The 19569-nt window shown below is 32.6% G+C and overlaps 1 protein-coding gene across 5 annotated transcripts in view; it reads left to right on the top strand.

Moving 5' to 3' along the window:
* Positions 1-19569, top strand: part of LOC139486171 (muscle M-line assembly protein unc-89-like) — a 103969-nt gene that overhangs the window by 47357 nt on the left and 37043 nt on the right. For all 5 annotated transcript variants that reach the window (XM_071270961.1, XM_071270960.1, XM_071270957.1 and 2 more), the window contains exons 20-26: positions 741-1016; positions 6948-7223; positions 8714-8989; positions 10470-10745; positions 11450-11725; positions 14871-15146; positions 16935-17210. In XM_071270961.1, coding sequence (XP_071127062.1) covers positions 741-1016; positions 6948-7223; positions 8714-8989; positions 10470-10745; positions 11450-11725; positions 14871-15146; positions 16935-17210 — 1932 coding nt within the window. The remainder of the gene's footprint in view (positions 1-740; positions 1017-6947; positions 7224-8713; positions 8990-10469; positions 10746-11449; positions 11726-14870; positions 15147-16934; positions 17211-19569) is intronic.

The raw sequence follows: 19569 nt of genomic DNA, 5'->3' as shown, positions 1-19569 counted from the left end.
GCATTTTTCTTTTTATAGCCTTAAAAATAACTCTCATCCTGTAAAAGTCTCATGAAAATGATTTTACTATTTAGTCTTTCTAACAAGATTATTTATCAATTCTGTACATTGATCATTATATTGTCAGTATTGCATTACAGTTATCCAAGTTACCTTTTATTTTGCAAAGTTATTCTTTATACATTTGCACTGCATTATTCTCTATTCTTTATTTTGTTGTTCATTTTCTCTATTCAATATTTTTTTTATTGCTATTACATATATTGTCTATTCTGTAAACCCCATTCAGACCCTCATAGGTAAACTTCTATTGTATGAATGGGACAGACTGACCTTTCAATTATCAAGGCTAAATAAGTTTTTTATAGGTTAAATTCAAACTTACTTGTCAAGAAAGAATTGTAATCTGAGTGATACCAGTGTTACTCAAGTCACCATAAGTGTAGAAAAAATGTAAATAAATAGTGTGAACAATATAGTTTACAAAAATGTTTATCCATCTGTATCTTCTGAAAAAAAACATTGTATTGACGATTTCCCCTCTCTAAACATGAATTTATTATAATGGTACTTAAAAGATAGAAGAATTCATTTTTTGCATATCAGCGCCTTCAACTTTCCAAGGCGGCGTAGAACTACCCTTATATGCCTTAAAAATATTTTACGTCTTCAAATAAAATATTTGTGTTAAAGATAGGTCAAGGAATTGTATTAATATTATTTATGCTTTTTTTGTTTAGCTGCACTATCAGTTTTAGCTGGAAAGAGATTTTATAACCCGCATGAGACTGAATCTGTAACATTAAATGTCAAGGTCGATGGAAAACCGTCTCGGATCAGATGGTATAAGAACAATCAACTAATTACGATGTCAAATAGATATTCTGGTGGCAATGTGTCAGTTCCAGCTTTAACTATTACTAACATAGAACTTAATGATGGTGGTGAATTTGTGTGCGAAATAACCAATGGAAAGTATACAGCTCGAACCAGCATAATCCAATTGTCTCCAGCATGTGAGTAATCCATATTCATTTTTGTTTTTCTGTTTAACATATGGTTGCTTGCATTTAATTTTTCAATTCAAATCAAAGTTTTATTGCCATATAAACCGTACAGTTTGTGACATATAACAACAACAAAAACAAATAAAGACAATAACTAAGTAACTCAATATATATACACAAATTCAGGTAAATATTAAAGGGTCCTCTGTCCTCAGTTCCATTGACTTTTTTTATAAAGGATCCATGTTTATTCACTTGGGTTGGTGTTGATGGGTTAAGTATATATATAACTTTGTCATTGTCAGTGAGATAGCAAATGAATTACTTTCTCTGTTAATGCAATTAAAATATGTTAATCTAATATTTGAATTATGAGAACAATTTATTAAGAAATGTTTCTCCTCATCTAGTACTTTGCATTTTTTGCAAAGTCTCTCTTCGCGAGGAATTTTAAAATGCCTTCCTTTTTCAATTAATAATGAATGGGCACCATCTTCAAAATATGAAAAAATATGAAATCTGATTTTATTTTTATTGAATCAGAAATGAAAGTGGTATAGTGAAATACTCATTCGCTTTAAACAGCCAATTTGGTTCTAAGTTGTCAAAAAAATAATAAGATAGGAAACATAATTAATGAACTATTCAATTGCAAGTAATTGTTTTGACCTCAATGAATCTGTATTCATGTGACAATTAATTCTAACCTTTTATCTGGATATTGGATTAAAAATAAAATCACAAAAATACCGAACTCAGAGGAAAATCCAATCGGAAAGTCCATAATCACATGGCAAAATCAAATGACAAAACACATAAAAAAAACTATGGATATGCATGTATTCTGCTATTTTGAATGGGCACTAGCTGTCAAATTCGTGTTCATCGATATGACTAAAATTCTCAAATTTGATTTATAAAATGTTAAACATTTGTCCAGATTATACAAAGTCTAAAATACACAATGTACTGGGCATGGACTCGAAAATATGTAGCCTTGTGTCGGGTGTAATTGAGTTTAGACGCCATCTTATCAACTGTCGAGTTGACCTCTGATTGCCATATAGGCGAATTCTAAGCTTATTTTGACAAAAAATTGAACTAAACTGACTGCTAACAGTGGTATTATTTTACCTTTCCACTTTCCTTAACGATTATGGTGACTTGAGTAACAACGGTATCACTCAGATTACAATTCTACCTTGACAGGTAAGTTTGTATTTAGCCTTGAGAATTGAAAGGTCAGTTTATCCCATTCATACAATAGAAGTTTACCTATGAGGGTCTGAATGGGGTTTACAGAATAGAGAATACAAGTAATAGCAACAAAAAATAGAGAATAGAGAAAATGAACAACAAAATAAAGAATAGAGAATAATGCGGTGCAAAATTATAAAGAATAACTGTGCAAAATAAGTGAAAAGGTAACTGTAATGCAATACTGATAATATAACGGTCAATGTACAGAATTGATAAATAATCTTGTAACAGAAAGACTAAAAAGTAAAATCATTTTCATGAGAATTTTACAGAATGAGAGTTATTTAAGGCTATTAAAAGAAAAATTCCCTAAAAATTCAAAGAATACAGATATTAAAAAAACCCAATCCAGGTCCTCAGGTCATTTTACTTTGTCAAAATATAGGACACACTATTGTTATTCCAAGACTATACTAGACATCTAGTCAAACTGGTTTTAAACAAGACATCTAGTCAAACTGGTTTGGTATAACTGACTGTTTCTCGCCCTAGATGTCTATTTCACAGTGACCGTATGTGTTTGTGCTAAGGGTACATTGTACTGTCATATTTATTGATTTTCTGTTGGGCCATTACCTACATTGTTATTAGTATAATAAATTAATATTTTGAATTATATATCCTGGTTGATGATGGGTTTTTTTTGGGACCAAGATGTTTTCTTCATTCTTGTTCACATTAAGATTATTTTAACCTTCAATGCACATTAAAAAATAAAAAAAAATATCAGCTCTCATTTAAAATATTTTGCAACTAAATAATAATCTGTCAGATTTGGTGCAAACAAAAAACAAGACAGTGTAATAGATGACCTGCAACCATAGCCCATTTCTATAAAGTCAAGCAGATTTTTGTTATATACTGAAAAAAAACCACCATGTAAAGAAATATGCAATTAAAGGCCGAAAATAACCCCAAAAAGTCAACATTAACAGATTTTGAACAATCAGGTGTTTAAGTATTCATTGGGGTAAAGCTGATGACCGTAGCTGCATTCACGGTCATCCCAAGATGTCGGATGAAAAATTAGGTCAGTTTCTGTATTGTCTGTTAAAGTATTTCTATATCATTTTCTTTACAAATCATCCATTGAAACGATGAAAATTAATAAAAGAATCACTCAGAAATCACTAATTACTTCCGAGAAATGTGCATGAAACGGGTAATTCGATTTGAAAAAATCGTGAAGATGACCGTAAATCATAATCAAAATATTTTCAAGATGATCGTAACATATAACAAGGATGACCGTGATTGGTAAAAAGATGACCGTAACTTGTAAAGGATGACCGTAATTTGTAAAGACTGACTGTAATTTATATAGGACGACCGTAACTTTTATAGGATGACCGTCAATTCTAAGAAATATCCGTATTTGTATTGAAAGCTTTTTGTTGCGTTTGTCGATCTCAACAGGGGCTCGGTTGGCGGATATAAATATGTTTCATAAATTTCTTATTTTTAACTATAATATAAGTGGCCGTATTTGGGATTTATGACAATGATAGTAAATTGCATATTTCTCGTAAACAATGAAATATTTATTTATAACGACGTTAACATTTTAACACAAATTGACAGCGATACGACGAAAATTTGAAGAAACATGAATGTGTCCCTGGTACACGGATGCCTCATCTACACTATCATTTTCTATGTTTAGTGGACTGTGAAAATGAGTAAAACTGTTATTTGGCATTAGAATTAAAAAGATCATACCATAGGGAAAATGTGTAATAAGTTTCAAGTTGATTTAACTTGAAGCTGGACAAACGGACAAACAAACAGACGAACGTACGCACAGACCAGAAAAACATTATGCCAATTAATGGAGCATAAAAAACATTAGTAATACATATGGATATTCGATAATCGAGCCCATGTGTTCCAGAGCAAGCAGATTAAAATCTTAATTTGTCTTGATATATGCAGGCGGAACTTGACACTTTTGAAATAGAACAAAAGAATCGAAGCTCTTTGTTAGAGAAGGCGATAAATGTTTACTGTAATGTTTTCTATAGTGACAAAATTTTTTAAATTTAATAGAAACAAATACAACGACAATTTTTTCTCAATTACGAAGTGTTTTATTTTAAAAACACCTTTTGCATAAGTTTTCAATTTATTTATTACATAGTAATGCAAAACAATAAGATATCAAGTCGACGACATGGGTATCTATAAGTTGGATGTAGAAAATGCTTAACTTCCGATTTATTTAATTTTTTTAACGAGGGACGGAGAACATATTAATCTTTAGTTCAGAAAATTTCGTGTCTGCCCTTCCCTAATGTGAATCAAGAAAAAATTCCCCAAAATAGGTAACGATTGTATCGAAAAGAGAAAAATCGAGTGCACCTTTTTATGTTAGGGCATGTTTGAGGTGTATATTTTGTCTTTAAAACGTACAAAGCACGAGTATTTGATATAGCGTCTCGCTTCAGATTCTATCATTTTTATATATCAAAGCTACAGGTTGACTTAATAACGTAAACAAATGACAGTACGAAAAGATGAAAATTGAATATATGGGTCAAGTGAAATACCTATCTAATGAATCACAAAAACAGTAGGTGTGTTCGAATAGCTATTTTTTCTAAAAGTTCTTGACGACAGTCTTTTAATTTGGATGATGAAAATGAATATCTTCGAAAAAATATGATTTTCTTGTGTGTGATAACTAGGGTTTATAATCTTCAACCACTGAAAATATTTAGTCTGCCCTTCCACGAAATATTTATTTAGAATTTTTTTTTCTAAATGCTTAAGAATTTTCGAAAATTCCACCTGCCATCCGATCAGACAATAATTTTAAGTTGAATCAATGCAGACAAGATCATTAACTAATGCTCATTAGCTAGTAGATACATTTGTCTTTTAAATTACAACTGACATATAAGGATCATAATGGTGCTACGTGGATAACTTTGTCAGTTTTCAAGAGCAAAATTGGCAGAGCGTCATCCCTACAATGGCTTCCATTTCTACGATTGTGAGCATGATCTGGCGTAATGTGGAGATAATTTTGACGAAGTATAATCCTGATTGTATGAATAACATTTCTGTATATATACAAATTGACAACGTTCCGCCTTGTGATACGCTATTCGTACAAGACTATTTTAAGGATCTACTTTGCTGGAGCTCACCATCACTAGTTTAGTAGTATGATATTTTCAAAATATTTTCTGTGATTTTATTTGCACGACAAAATGGAAGACGATATTATATCAATGGGTGTACATGCATTGGCATTTTTAAAAATGTGTATTTATTATAATGCATTAAAAGGAATCCCAGAGATAAAAAAAAATCTTTTGTCGTGCAGTTGGAGGCTGTGCACCGCATTTTTTTCATTATACTTGTAAGATGTCATTTTATCGCGCTTTTGTAGCATGTTTTCCCTACCTGTGTAGTTGCATGTCTTTTTGCAAATTCATTTTTAAAATTAAACCCTCTACCGTACAAAAGCTACATATGGTAAACTTTCGTTTGAAGCACGTCTTATTTTCTTCTACCTATAGGATAATGCCCTCATATTAATATGTTTATACCAACACGATTTATCATTTGATACAAAAAGGTAGTTATATAAATACGGATATTTCTTAGAATTGAGGGTCATCCTTTAAAAGTTACGGTCATCATTTACAAATTACGGTCATCTTAAAACCAATTACGGTCACCCTTGTTATGAATCGCTGTTTCTGTTACGGTCATCTCGATTGTGATTTACGGTCATCTTCACGATTTTTTAAATCGAAATTCCTGTTTCATGCACATTTCTCTGTAGTAATTAGTAATTTCCGTGTGAATCTTTTATAAATTTTCATCGTTTCAATGGATGATTTGTAAAGAAAATGATATAGAAACACTTTAACAGACAATACAGAAACTGACCTAATTTTTCATCCGACATCTTGGGATGACCGTGAATGCAGTTACGGTCATCAGCTTTACCCAAGTGAGTATTGGTCAGAATATAGGGTTCTGTTGTACTTTAACAATATCACAATAACAATAAAGTGACCTTAATTTTGGACAAGGTAAATGGAATGAAGCCAAATATATAAACTTTTATTGTATGAATGGGATAAACTGACCTTTCAATTCTCAAGGTTAAATAAGTATTTTATAGGCTAAATACAAACTAACCTGTCAAGGTAGAATTGTAATCTAAGTGATACCGGTGTTACTCAAGTCACCGTAATGTATTTTTATGCCCACCTACGATAGTAGAGGGGCCTTATCTTTTCTGGTCTGTGGGTCTGTTTGTTCGTCCGTTCGTCCGTTCGTTCGTTCGTTCGTTCGTTTGTTTGTTTGTTCGTACATCCGTTAGTCCCGCGTCAGGTTAAAGTTTTTGGTCAAGGTTGGTTTTTATGAAGTTGAAGTCCAATCCACTTGAAACTTAGTACACATGTTCACTATGATATGATTTCACGGTCCACTGAACATAGAAAATGATAGTGCGAGTGGGTCATCCGTGTACTAGGGACACATTCTTGTTTTAGTTAATTGTATTATTTTTTATTGTTACTGTACATCGTAAATTGTCTCATTTGTACGACGATTCTTTATTGGATTTTCGTTTTCATGTGACAATTTCAGATGTAAATACTTCTTCAAGCTTGAAGGTGTTTTTTATTAGTCGTCCTTTAATCAATTCATGTATATTTGCAGCTGTTCTGTCAGTTACAGCTCGAAAGACGTTATATGAACCTAAAGAGACCAAAACCGTCAAATTGAAAGTGGACGTCGTAGGAACACCTTCTCATGTCACCTGGTATAAAAACAAACGACCTATTACAATAACAAACAGATATTCTGGTGGCAATGTGGCAGCTCCTGATTTAACTATTACAAACGTTGAGCTTAGCGATGGTGGGGAATATGTATGCGAAATAACAAATGGAAAAGAAACAACTCGTACAAGTATTATACAATTGTCTCCAAGATGTGAGTTTGTCATTAGAAAAATTATTATTTATCTTCTGATGTAACAATTGCAAAATTCGATGTGATATATTCCTAATGCATGTAGAGCAAGATCTTGGCTGACTTGCTTGTTTTGTTTGTATATTTTTCAATTTTTCTTGGTTTAAAGTCCAATAAAATTTATAGATATATTAGTGATCCTATATAATTCGTCATTATAAAAATTCATTGTAACATATATACAGGGTTAAAGTATATGAAACCTCAAATTAAAAAAAATATTATGCATATGTTTTTTATAAGAAAATGTTTAGTTTTCATTATCAGATTATTAAACTTATGTAAATATCCTTTTTATAACGATTTTTTTGTCCACATTTAAAACAAGTTTACTTTTTTTTAATTGCTTGCTTGCAGGAAGCCGGCATATTTTCCGTTATCAAAGTGACCCTACTCGTAAAAATCCGTTGATCGCAATACGCATGGATCTGTTACTAAAAAAATATTATCTGATTATACATTTTATACATGTGCTCAATATCCATGCTTCTTTGTTGATTGTTTACTATAAGGTGACAATCGGTACACTACGTCTTTAAAACACGATAATAAATGAGCGGCCATATTTTCACATCATAAGAAAGAAAAAATGACGATAATACGATATGTTTGCGTAAAAATTGATAAAAGTTTTTGATGTATACATGTACATGCATTGGTTCAAGATTTGGATAAACATTATTTTTCACCAGTCACTCGTTTCATATAACTTTAGCCATGCCTATATGTATATATTGTTTGGAGATGTCAATCTGCATAACAAAGTTTAAGTAAACGTTTATGCAAACAAAACACGAAAGCCAAGTTTTATTACTCTGCACAAGCAGTAAATTTTTTATATCTAAATCCTTATGTAAGTCACTAACATAGAAAACGTTGGCCTTACATAATATATTTGTAAAAAAACATCATACCTTTTTTATACAAAATCATTGGTTATTGCTGCTACAGAAATGGTTATTTAGGGCTATCTTTAGACGTTCCTTTAACTGCATGTCCTTAAAAACATAATTGATTGCTATTTTCTCAGTTTTAAACGGGAAATATATCATAAAGCATTATGAAAATGATTTTAGCTGCTACTTCATATTAGTTGCATACAGTGTAACTACATATATCTATGTCTATTTTGTGATATGTGTATATTCTTCTATTGAATTTAAGTATTGTGGAACAGAATATTTGGATGAAAAAGCTGTACCTCTATATACGGTATTTCTTACTTTTGTGTTTTTATTTGAACATTCTAACAAATTAATGCTATCGTAAAAAAACATTATTTAAAAATTTCATTTATAAATTCTGTAACTTTATTTGTGTATTGTACATGGGAAGAATTATTCCACACAGTTCATGTGTAGTATCCATTTGTTCAAATGGAATTCAATCTTTTATCTTATAGTACTCAGGTTATGGGTCTTAAATAGTATATACATATATATTCTTTGTAGCGATGCTGAAAGTTATGGCAGGAGATACTTTATATACCCCTAAAGAGACAGAATCCGTTACTTTGAATGTAAAAGTCATCGGCACACCTTCTCAGATCAGATGGTATAAAAATGACCAACTAGTTAAAATATTGGGCAGATATTCCGGTGGCAATGTGACAGATGCTGCTTTGACAATAACTAACGTCAAACATAGTGATGGAGGTGAATATGTGTGCGAAGTTATAGATGGAACGGATACAGCAAAAACATCTACAATCCGGTTGTTCCCATCATGTGAGTTTAAAACAACCAATAAACAGTTTTAGTGTATAAAGCATTATGTATATTATGGTCGACATTCAACAACTTTCATAATACAAATATATTCAAAGAAACAACTCAACTTTCATATTTTTCACAATGCAAGCAGAAATACTGAACTCCGAGGAAAATAAATTCAAAACGCAAAGTCTCTAATCAAACGATAAAACACATCAAACGAATGGACAACTGTCATATTTCTGACTTGGTGCAGGCATTTTCAATTGTAGAAAATGGTGAATTGAACCTGGTTTCATAGCGCTAAACTTCTTTTCACGTGTACTACAGTCGCATCAAATTGCATTATATTAACAACGATGCGTTAACAAAACTTCACAAATAGGTGAAACAACAATACGAACCCCACTACAAACTGGGGGTGATTTCAGGTGTTCTGTAAGGGTAAACAGGTCCTGCTCACACGTGACACCCGTCATGTTGCTTATGTGATTGCAAAGCCGGTAAATAGTCTAATTTGGTATGTCACATTTGTGAAAAGGGAACTGGATTGTGGTTACGGCTCGGTTGCCAAGTGGTCTAAGTAGTTCTACTACTGTAATCACTATAAAGTCAACCCTTGAGGTTGTTAGTTAGAACCCCGATCGTGCGGGTGCACTCGACATCAATCTTTATTGTCCAGGATTGTCAGTTATCCTATCGAAGGTCGGTGATTTTCTCCGGGCTCTCCCGCTTCTTCCACCAATGAATTTAAACCTAAACGCCACAAAATAGTTCACGAATGGCGCTTAAAATTTCCGTTAAAATCAATAATCTATCAATCTATTACGTCTTAGCAACATATAATATTGTAAAATTGGGAATGGAAATGTGGAATGTGTCGAAGAGACAACAACCAAAGTAATAAAAAATGTGTTCTTGACGTTCTTTCGTATTTGAATATACAATCTGTTCAAGATGGAAACCAAATAGCGTATTCCTGCTGTACCCAGCCGGACTATTTATACAAAGGCATCCGATTATTATATCCAAAGGCGTTTTGCAACACTTTTGATAAAAATGAATATTTACAAACTGATATTGGTTGTCTGTTTAGCTTTATGTTAAAGCTTTCGATTAATGTAGTGTCTTTATGAAGCTGAAACAGTTTACACAGGTTCCTTATAAAACGATATTTCTTAATTGTATGCCATTTAAAGTTTTACTGGATATAGACAGTGATAGTGCAAGAGGGGCATCGGGTACTTAATTTACACATTCTTCTTGCATATCTTTAAACACAAATGTATCAATTGAGATGTAAAATATTATGAATCTGCATTCTTGTTTCAAACCAAGCATCTTAAAAAAACACATACAATGTATCATTGTGATGATTTAATGCAGAATTAAATAAAACTTAATTAAGAAATGTTAATTGACAAGCCTCCTCTTAAGAATCGTATTAACATTTGTGTTAGAAACTTATACAAATAAAAGTTTTTTTTTTTTTCAGCAAACATTTCAATTGTAGTTGGTAAGATATTTTATAACCCAAAGGAGACCGACACAGTTACATTGAACGTGAATGTTGTAGGAATACCATCGAATATCAGATGGTATAAAAACAATCAACTGATAAAAATATTGAACAGATATTCAGGTGGTAGTTTGGCAGCACCTGCCTTGACCATAACAGACGTCAGACTAAGTGATGGTGGGGAATATGTGTGTGAAGTAACAAAAGGAAAGGATATAATTCAAAGTAGTACCATACAATTGTCTCCAATATGTGAGTTATTCTATCTTAGTTTCATTTATTACCCCATATTCTGGCATTGTCAAGGGGAAAGTCGCATTACATCACATAATTGGCTGTTGTTACCTGTAAAAAAAACCTGATTAAGACATATCGGTATCTCGTTACTACATCACAGCATGATAAAAGAGGGACGAAAGATACCAAAGGGACAGTCAACTATAATATACTCACATACGATTTTGTTAACATTTCAGTGGCAAATATGTAAGTTCTTTCCCTTGTCATAAAGTACTCTGGTCCTTTGATTAAACATTTTTTAACTTTATTAAATGTTGTTATAAATTCAAATGCTTCAAAACAAAAACAAATGATTGAAAGTGGATGCAATATATGTATCAGCCTACGACGAACTTAACTAAATATTGGCTTTAAATCTTGTATACTGAACAGTTAATTATATTTAGTGACCTTGATAAAGACATGTTTCGAAAACTTTTTCTAATGGATAAAGGCTACAGTGGATTTTCGATGTTGAAATCTAGCAAATCTACTGCTATGCACGCACCCGCCATGCAAATGCCATTAAAAACACTAAGTTAAGTTTCACAAGACTGTTTTTAAATGGTTGATCTTTATCCTTTTAAACACTGAATTCCTTATTATATTATTACAATGTTTATACACAAAAGATTGACAAATAATAAATATTAAACTGTATTTGTGTATTTTTGTAGCCATGCTTTCAGTTATAGCCGAAAAGATATATTATAATCCAAGGGAGACGGAATCAATAACCTTGAAAGTCAATGTGGAGGGCAAACCTTCAAAGGTCACGTGGTATAAAAACAATCAGCCTATTACAATAATGAACAGATATGCCGGTGGCAAAGTGTCAGCTCCTGCTTTGACTATAACTAATATTCATCTAAGTGATGGTGGCGAGTATGTGTGCGAAGTAACAAATGGAAAGGATACAGCTCGAAGCGGTACAATGCAGTTGTCTCCAGCATGTAAGTAACCCATATATTTTTTTCAATTTTTAGAATTTTTAGGAAAAACCTCAAACAATGTAGGTATTTAAAGCATTTAAAGGGGCTGTCAAATCCATGATCACCGATTTGACTCAAATTCTTATATTTGATTGATAACAATGTAAAACATTTATCCAAACTACCAAAAGTTTAAAATAAATAGTCTACAGAGCATGGGGTAGATAATATGTAGGTTCGTTTCGAGTCCAGACGCCATCTACTTAACTATCGATTTGACCTCAGATGACCATATAAGCGATGTAAACATAAATAATGATGTGAATAGATTAAGCCAACACGTGCAATTGGATTTTTATAGGTCTGTTTGATTTTATTTTATAGATTAAAAATATATGCTACTCATTGTTTTAAACCGTATAAGAATGATTTTATATGGATCGAATCGGTAATCAAATGATTTATCGTAGTTTAACTTTCATTGTTGACTTTCTTTTTATGTCCAACTTACAATAGTAGAGGGGCATTATGTTTTCTGGTCTGTGACTCCGTTCGTCTGTGCGTCCGTCTGTGCGTCCGTCCGTCCGTTCAGGTTAATGTTTTTGGTCAAGGTAGTTTTTGATGAGGCTGAAGTCCAATCAACTTGAAACTTAGTACACTTGTTGCTTATGATATGATCTTGCTAATTTTAAAGCCAATTAGACTTTTGAACCCAATTTCACGGTCCACTGAACATAGAAAATGAAAGTGGGAGTTTCAGATTTAAGTTTTTGGTCAGGAAGTTTTTGATGAAGCTGAAGTTCAATCAACTTGAAACTTAGTACACTTGTTGCTTATGATATGATCTTTATAATTTTAATGCCAAATTAGATTTTTTACCCAATTTCACGGTCCATTGAACATGAAAAATGATAGTGCGAGTGGGGCATCCGTGTACTTTGGACACATTCTTGTTTTTTAAATAACAAGTTCACGTACAATGCATGCGTTTGCAATCTCTATCTATGGGTTAAATTAAAGTTCACATGAATACGGATTTAATGAGGTCGAGTTATTCACTTGCAAGTGAATAAGTAATTATCAATGTTTCTTCGCTTAATTTGACAAAATTGAACCATTTTGGCTGCTAAAAGCGAATTATTATTTCACTATTTCACTTTCATTATTGATTGAACAAAAAAATCTTACTTTGGATTTTTTGTTTATCTCGTAGCTAGTGCCTCTTTAAGAAGACATACATATTATTTTCCTTATTCAATGGGACCATGGGATAAAACTGTGAATGAAAACTGGGAAAGTGTAATAGACACAAAATCCTAACCAAAGAGCAGAAAACAGTTAATCAGTGGGTCTTCAATGCAGCGGGGAAATTGTGTAAAAGTAAACAAACATCGCTGATGATTTGATTTTTCTAGTTAACGCCACTTGTATGCCCCGCTTTCGGGCTATTTCGTGGCAGACAGTTTTGATGGAGGAAACAAACCTTTAATAGAAAAATTCACAATCCTAGTCAATTAAGATTGGATTGGAGTGCACCTGTACGAGCGTAGTTCGATTTCACAACCTTAGTGTTGACTGGCTAATGATAACAGTACTGTAGTAAAACCTTAAACCACTCGGCCACCGAGGCCCTTACATCACTGATGAATTATTACCATATAGGTGAATAATTCGACCAGATTGAATCAGTATGCATGTGATCTTCAATTAAACCACTAATCAAGGGATGGGTTTTGCATGAATTAGGCGTTTTCAGTTATCAAATGGAAATAATTAAATATTCGAAATAGAACACGGGTTAAACATTGATTTAATTGACCGATTTAATACATAAAAACTCCTTTGTATACAGGTAAACCGATAATTACTACTAATTTTCAACCTTTTAATATATGAAATCAAACAGACCTTAAAAAATCAATTTCAACGAGTGCGCTGTCTATTTATATTTTTGTTTATGTTTATATCGGGTTAAATGCCTATCGACAGTCTTCGGTAGTCGCATCAATAATTAATTAGACAGCACCTAGACTTTTATACGCACGAATTGCTGAGTCATATCATCGAGCTAGTGAATGGTTAATTGTTTGTTTCAGAAATTTATACTTTAGATTTACGTTGTTAAATGTTATAAATCAAATATGAAAATTTGAGTCAAATAGGTGAGCATGAATTTGACAGCTTATTTCCCTAAAGTGACACTTTTCATTCGATGATTTTTTGTTGTTATTGTTTTGAAATTGTTATTGTTTATATGAAATTTTTTGGTTTATTTATGAATTTGCAATCAGTAAACACATAATCACCAATTAATATTTACAGATAGATGTTTTAAACAAATTCTGATAGGGGGTCTTTCCTCTTCATAACGAATTTTCTTTTTTGCAGTGATCAAGACAGTTATATAAATTGTGAGAAATTGTCATTGCAATATAAAATCAACAGTAGTATAACGCTGTCCGAAACTTCGAAATCGATAGAAAAATAATAAATCCGGGTTGCAAACTTAAACTTAGGGAAACGCATTAAATATAAGATGAGAACAACGACACAGCAAAAGGTTTCAACAAGACAACGTCTTGTAAATAATAGATGTAGTCAACTACAGTTTCCTACATTATTTTGTAGCTAGGTCACTGGTCTTTAGGGAAGAAGGCTAAGTTTTAAGATGTAAGGCACCTATTCGCGTATTATTTTTTTTCTACAAAAAAGATGTATTAAAAACATAGCTTTGGGTTTTTGATATTAGAATTGTCTTTTATTTATCTTCCTATTATCCTTGTGTGACTTTTTAATTTGAAATAGTTTTTAATTCATTGAAGATAGAACAATGACTAACAGTTGTTAAAATATTTTTTTTTTATCCTAATTGATATTGTCTTATTGCAAATAATACTAAATTTGACAATATCTTATTGATCTTTTTAAACATCCTTCAAGTGAATGTGGATTGATAAAAACAAACTTGGAGTATATTTTTGTTTGCTTTATCAGCGATACAGTTTACATGTACTTGGAGCCCGTATTTAAAACGAAAATAGTGTAAACAGAACATGCAATCGTTTCTGTGACAGCTTCACCCATTAAATCAAAATAGTAAATCCTTAATCCTGATAAGTATTAATAAAAAAAATCGTTTTTTATGTTATCTTTGAACATTTTGTAGCAATGCTGTCAATAATAGCTGGAAAGACACGTTATAGCCCAAAAGAGAGAGAATCTGTCACATTACAAGTTACTGTCGTAGGCACACCTTCTAAGGTCAACTGGTATAAAGACAATCAACTTATAACATTATCGAATAGATATTCTGATGGAACTGTGTCTTCACCTGCACTGACTATAACAAACGTCAAACCTAGTGATGGTGGTGCATATGTGTGTGAAATAACAAATGGAAAAGATACAGCTCGAACAGGCACAATCAAGTTGTCTCCATTATGTGAGTAATTCGTCTTTTTTTTAAAACCTTTGGCAATTGTTTGGCTTTGAATCGTTTGATTGACTTTTATGGTATTATTTGCTGTTTTTATACATTCGTTCACATGGCTTTTTTTGAAAATAATAATATTAAGGACGATCTTTTGTTTTTCCCGAGCCTGCGACTCTTGTCGGAGAAAGCTCGACAAAGGGATAGTGATCTGGCGGCGGCAGCGATGGCGGCGTTAACTAACTTCTTAAAAGCTTTATATTTTAGACTTGAGAATACCTGGATGCTTCATACTTTGTATATAGATGCCTTATGTTACAAAATGTCCATCAGTTACATGACCATCAACCTTGACTTTATTTTCATGGTTCAGTGACTACTTGAAGAAAAGTTGTTATGTTAAATTCTCTTTTATTATGAGTAACAGCATAAGTATATCTGGTATGTGCGTACCTTGCATACCCGTCACACTGTTTTCCCTTGACATCGACCTCATTTTCATGAATCAATGCACAAGGTCACGTTTTTGTGGTTATGACATTATCTCAGATACTATAAGCAATAGATCTAGTATATTTGGTGTCTTGAAGGATTGTAAGGTGTACATGTCCAACTGGCAGATGTAATCTGACCTTGAGCTTATTTTCTTGGTTCAGTGGCTAATTTTAAATTTTGTGTTTTGGTCTGTTTTTTGTACTTATGATGCAACAGGTCTACTGTATTTGGTGTATGGAATGATTGTAAGGTGTACATGTCCAATTCGCAGGTGTCATCTGACCTTGGCCTTATTTTTAAGGTAACTCTGTGGTCAAAGTTTAGTTTTTGCGTTTTGGTCTTTTTATTTCTAATAATTTATGCAAAAGGTCAACTATATATTTGGGGTATGGGAATATTTTATGATGTACATGTCAGCCTCACAGTTTTTATTTGCACTCGACCTCATTTTCGTGATTCATTGCATAAAGTAAGTTTTTGTATTTTGATCTGTTATTCAAATGATCGGCAATAGGTCAAATATTTATTTGTTGTATTGAAGAATTGTAAGCTGTTTATGTCATAAAATTGAAAATAGAAATGGGGAATGTGTCAAAGAGACAACAACCCGACTATAGAACAGACAACCGGTCTTCAGTCTGAAAGGTACCATTTAACCGTGACCTCATTTTGGTGGTTCCTTGGTCAAAGTTATATTTTCATGGTTAAGTTTGCTTCTTTTAGATTCTATAGGCATAAGGTCAACTATATGTAATGCATAGCTTGATTGTAAGGTGTATATGTTTGCCTGGCATGGTTCATCTGACCGTGACCTTATTTTCATGGTTCATTGGTCAATGTTTTGTTTTCTTGGTTGAGTCTGTTTCTTAGAAACTAAGCAATAGGCCTTAATATTTATTTTATGTCATGATTGTACGATGAACATGTATTTCTCGTTTGGTTTATCTGACCTTGACATTATTGTCTTGGATCATGTTGAGTTTGTGGGATAGTTGTAGTAAAGCTTTATATTTAGGACTATCAACATGATATCAATGGTCAGTGAAAAAGGCGAGACAATTTTGCGTGTGACCTCTTGTTATAAACGTTATTCAATTCTGAACACATTATTAAAACAAATATTTATACTTTATATGTCGAAGACCATCCGTTTCTAAACCGCTTATTTTGATAACATCTATTCATTTCTAATAATAAACAAATATTTCCCTTTCAGCTATAGCGTGTGCTTTATTTGAAGACTAAAACTGAACATATGCATAAATACAAGATTTGTCTTAATTGTAAATTATATTTATTTTGTAGCAATATTGTCAGTAAAAGCTGTAAATACACTGTACAGCCCAAAGAAGAAAGAATCCGTCACATTGCAAGTTATTGTCGTGGGTAAACCTTCTAAGATCAGCTGGTATAAGGACGATCAACTAATAACAATATCGAACAGATATTCCGATGGAACAGTGTCCTCTCCTGCACTGACGATAAAAAATGTCAAACTTAGTGATGGTGGTGCATATGTGTGCGAAATAACAAATGGAAAGGACACAGCTCGAACCAGGATAATCCAGTTGTCTCCATTGCGTAAGTTATCCGTCCTATCATTTTTCGTTTTAAGAACCTTTTGCAATTTGCTTGGTTTGAATCGTTATGGTTGACTTTTATAGCGTTATTTCCTATTTCTTATCCTTGGTTTACACGTCTATTTGCAGACCGTTTAAAGTAAAGGTTACTCCTTTGAAATGTGTTATTCTGCTGCAACTGATAATGCTTACGTATTTGTCCACTTCATGCATTAAATATTGACCACATAAAAAGTAAATACAAAGTTCTACGTTTGAAAATATTATTGTAATTCCCATCTGGGAAAGACATTCTAAAAACTCTTGTATTAGGCCTGTGAGTATGTACGCCAGACAGGCGTTTCGTCAACAAAGGACTTGTCAGTGTCGCCGGAATCACAAAGTGTGACGGGCAAAGCAATTGGAAATTAAAGAGCATTGAAAACTAATTATTTAAAACATTGTTTAAAATCTGACAAAATGGTTTTCCAAACACCAAATTTACAAAACAAACTGGACTATATTGAATGACAGAATAGTAATGACTGCTGTGCTGGTGAGACTCTTATCAAGTTAAGTTAATAATAAACCATTAATAGAGTCCTAACCTATCAATAGCTAAGGGTGAAAACATCAATGATAGGAGAGGAATGGAAATCAAATGGTTGCATTGCTAAACTACAGGTACGACCGTTAAATGAAAATTAATTTAACAAGCATTGGTAACCAAAGCCAACCCCATTTTAGACCGCTTGTTTCTACAATTATACTTCCATTCCTAAACAGATGTATCAAAACATATATCAACGTTTTGTCGCATAAAAGACCGGATCCGATCGATAAGTATGTTGATTGTTTGTGAGAAACAAACAAATATTCCGTTTTAGCTATCGCTTGTTATGTTTGAGAACTGAAAGTGTAATTCAAAACCGGAAAAAAACACTTTGTACAATTGATACAAAGGTATAAGAAATATGTAGAATGCACAGTCTGTAAAATATCAGCTGCATCTAAAATATGAAGTATTTACGGACTACAAGCTAGATAATTGAAAGACCCAACAGGAATGAAAATATATACATGGATAATGCAACTCCAAACAATAAAACATTATACTTAGGTGCGTACTATAGACCACCTTCAGATAAAGGGGAATCTTTAGAGAACATGGGTATCTCTCTTAATACTGCATGCAAGAAAGCAAATGCAAACATCTGGCTAAGTGGTGACTTCAATCTCGGCCACATAAACTGGGAGAAAAACTTGATAGTACCTAATAAACCAGACTCAGCATTACACCAACAACTGCTTAATATTCTGGACGATAACAATTTAGCACAAGTAATAAACAAAAAAACCAGAAATGATAGAACATTAGACTTAATGTGCATGACAAACCCATCCTTTGTCAACAATTCTGAATTGAGACCCTCCCACCTATAGGAGGAAGTGACCACGACATTGTCTTCTGTGAGATTAATTTTGCTTTACCATCACCAAAACAACACCCGCATAAAGTACTTATTTACAAAAAAGCAAACTGGGAGAACATAAAGAAAGATCTTGAAATAATTCATGATAACTTAAAAGTGAACAAGAAAAATATGACTGTCGACGATCAGTGGAACACCTTCAAAACCAAAACGACAGAAACCATCAACAAAAACATACCTACCAAAGAAATTGAAAAAAAATCAAAGCTACCATGGGTAAATAGAGACCTCAAAAGACTCATCAGAAAGAAAAAAAACTTTACAAAAAGAAAAAACATGACTCATCCTACAACAGCAAATACAAAGAGATAAAGACTAAACTCCAAAAAGAGATGAGAAAAGCATACTGGGCATATATTGAAAATATGATCTTCGATATTGACATAAAAGAACCAGACCAACAATGTTTCAACAAGCAACCCAAAAAATTATACTCGTATATTAAAAGCCAAAGAAATGAGAACACCGGCATTGCACCATTACGAAGTGAAGGTACCCTTCATACAAACCCCTCTGAGAAAGCAAACATCCTTAATAAGCAATTCCAATCAGCTTTCACATCTGAAAAAAATATAGAAATACCAACGAAAGAACCTAGTTCACACCCTATAATGGAAAAAATAAATATCAGTAGAGAAGGAGTATATAAACTAATAAAAAATATAAACACTAACAAAGCTACAGGACCAGATACTATCGCTGGCAAAATACTTAAAGAAAACATTGAAATAACTTCATACATTCTTACTATCATCTTCAACAAATCTCTGGAGACAGGCAAAGTACCTTCAGACTGGAACCATGCCAACGTTACACCAGTATTTAAAAAAGGAGACCAACATCATCCTGGAAATTACAGACCAATATCACTTACCTGCACCTCATGTA

This window comes from Mytilus edulis, chromosome 8 (genome assembly GCF_963676685.1).
Source record: "Mytilus edulis chromosome 8, xbMytEdul2.2, whole genome shotgun sequence".
In the NCBI taxonomy this organism is placed as follows: Eukaryota; Metazoa; Mollusca; class Bivalvia; order Mytilida; family Mytilidae; genus Mytilus; species Mytilus edulis.
Note: the sequence above shows the minus strand (reverse complement) of the source record. Positions and strands in the feature narration are given on the sequence as shown.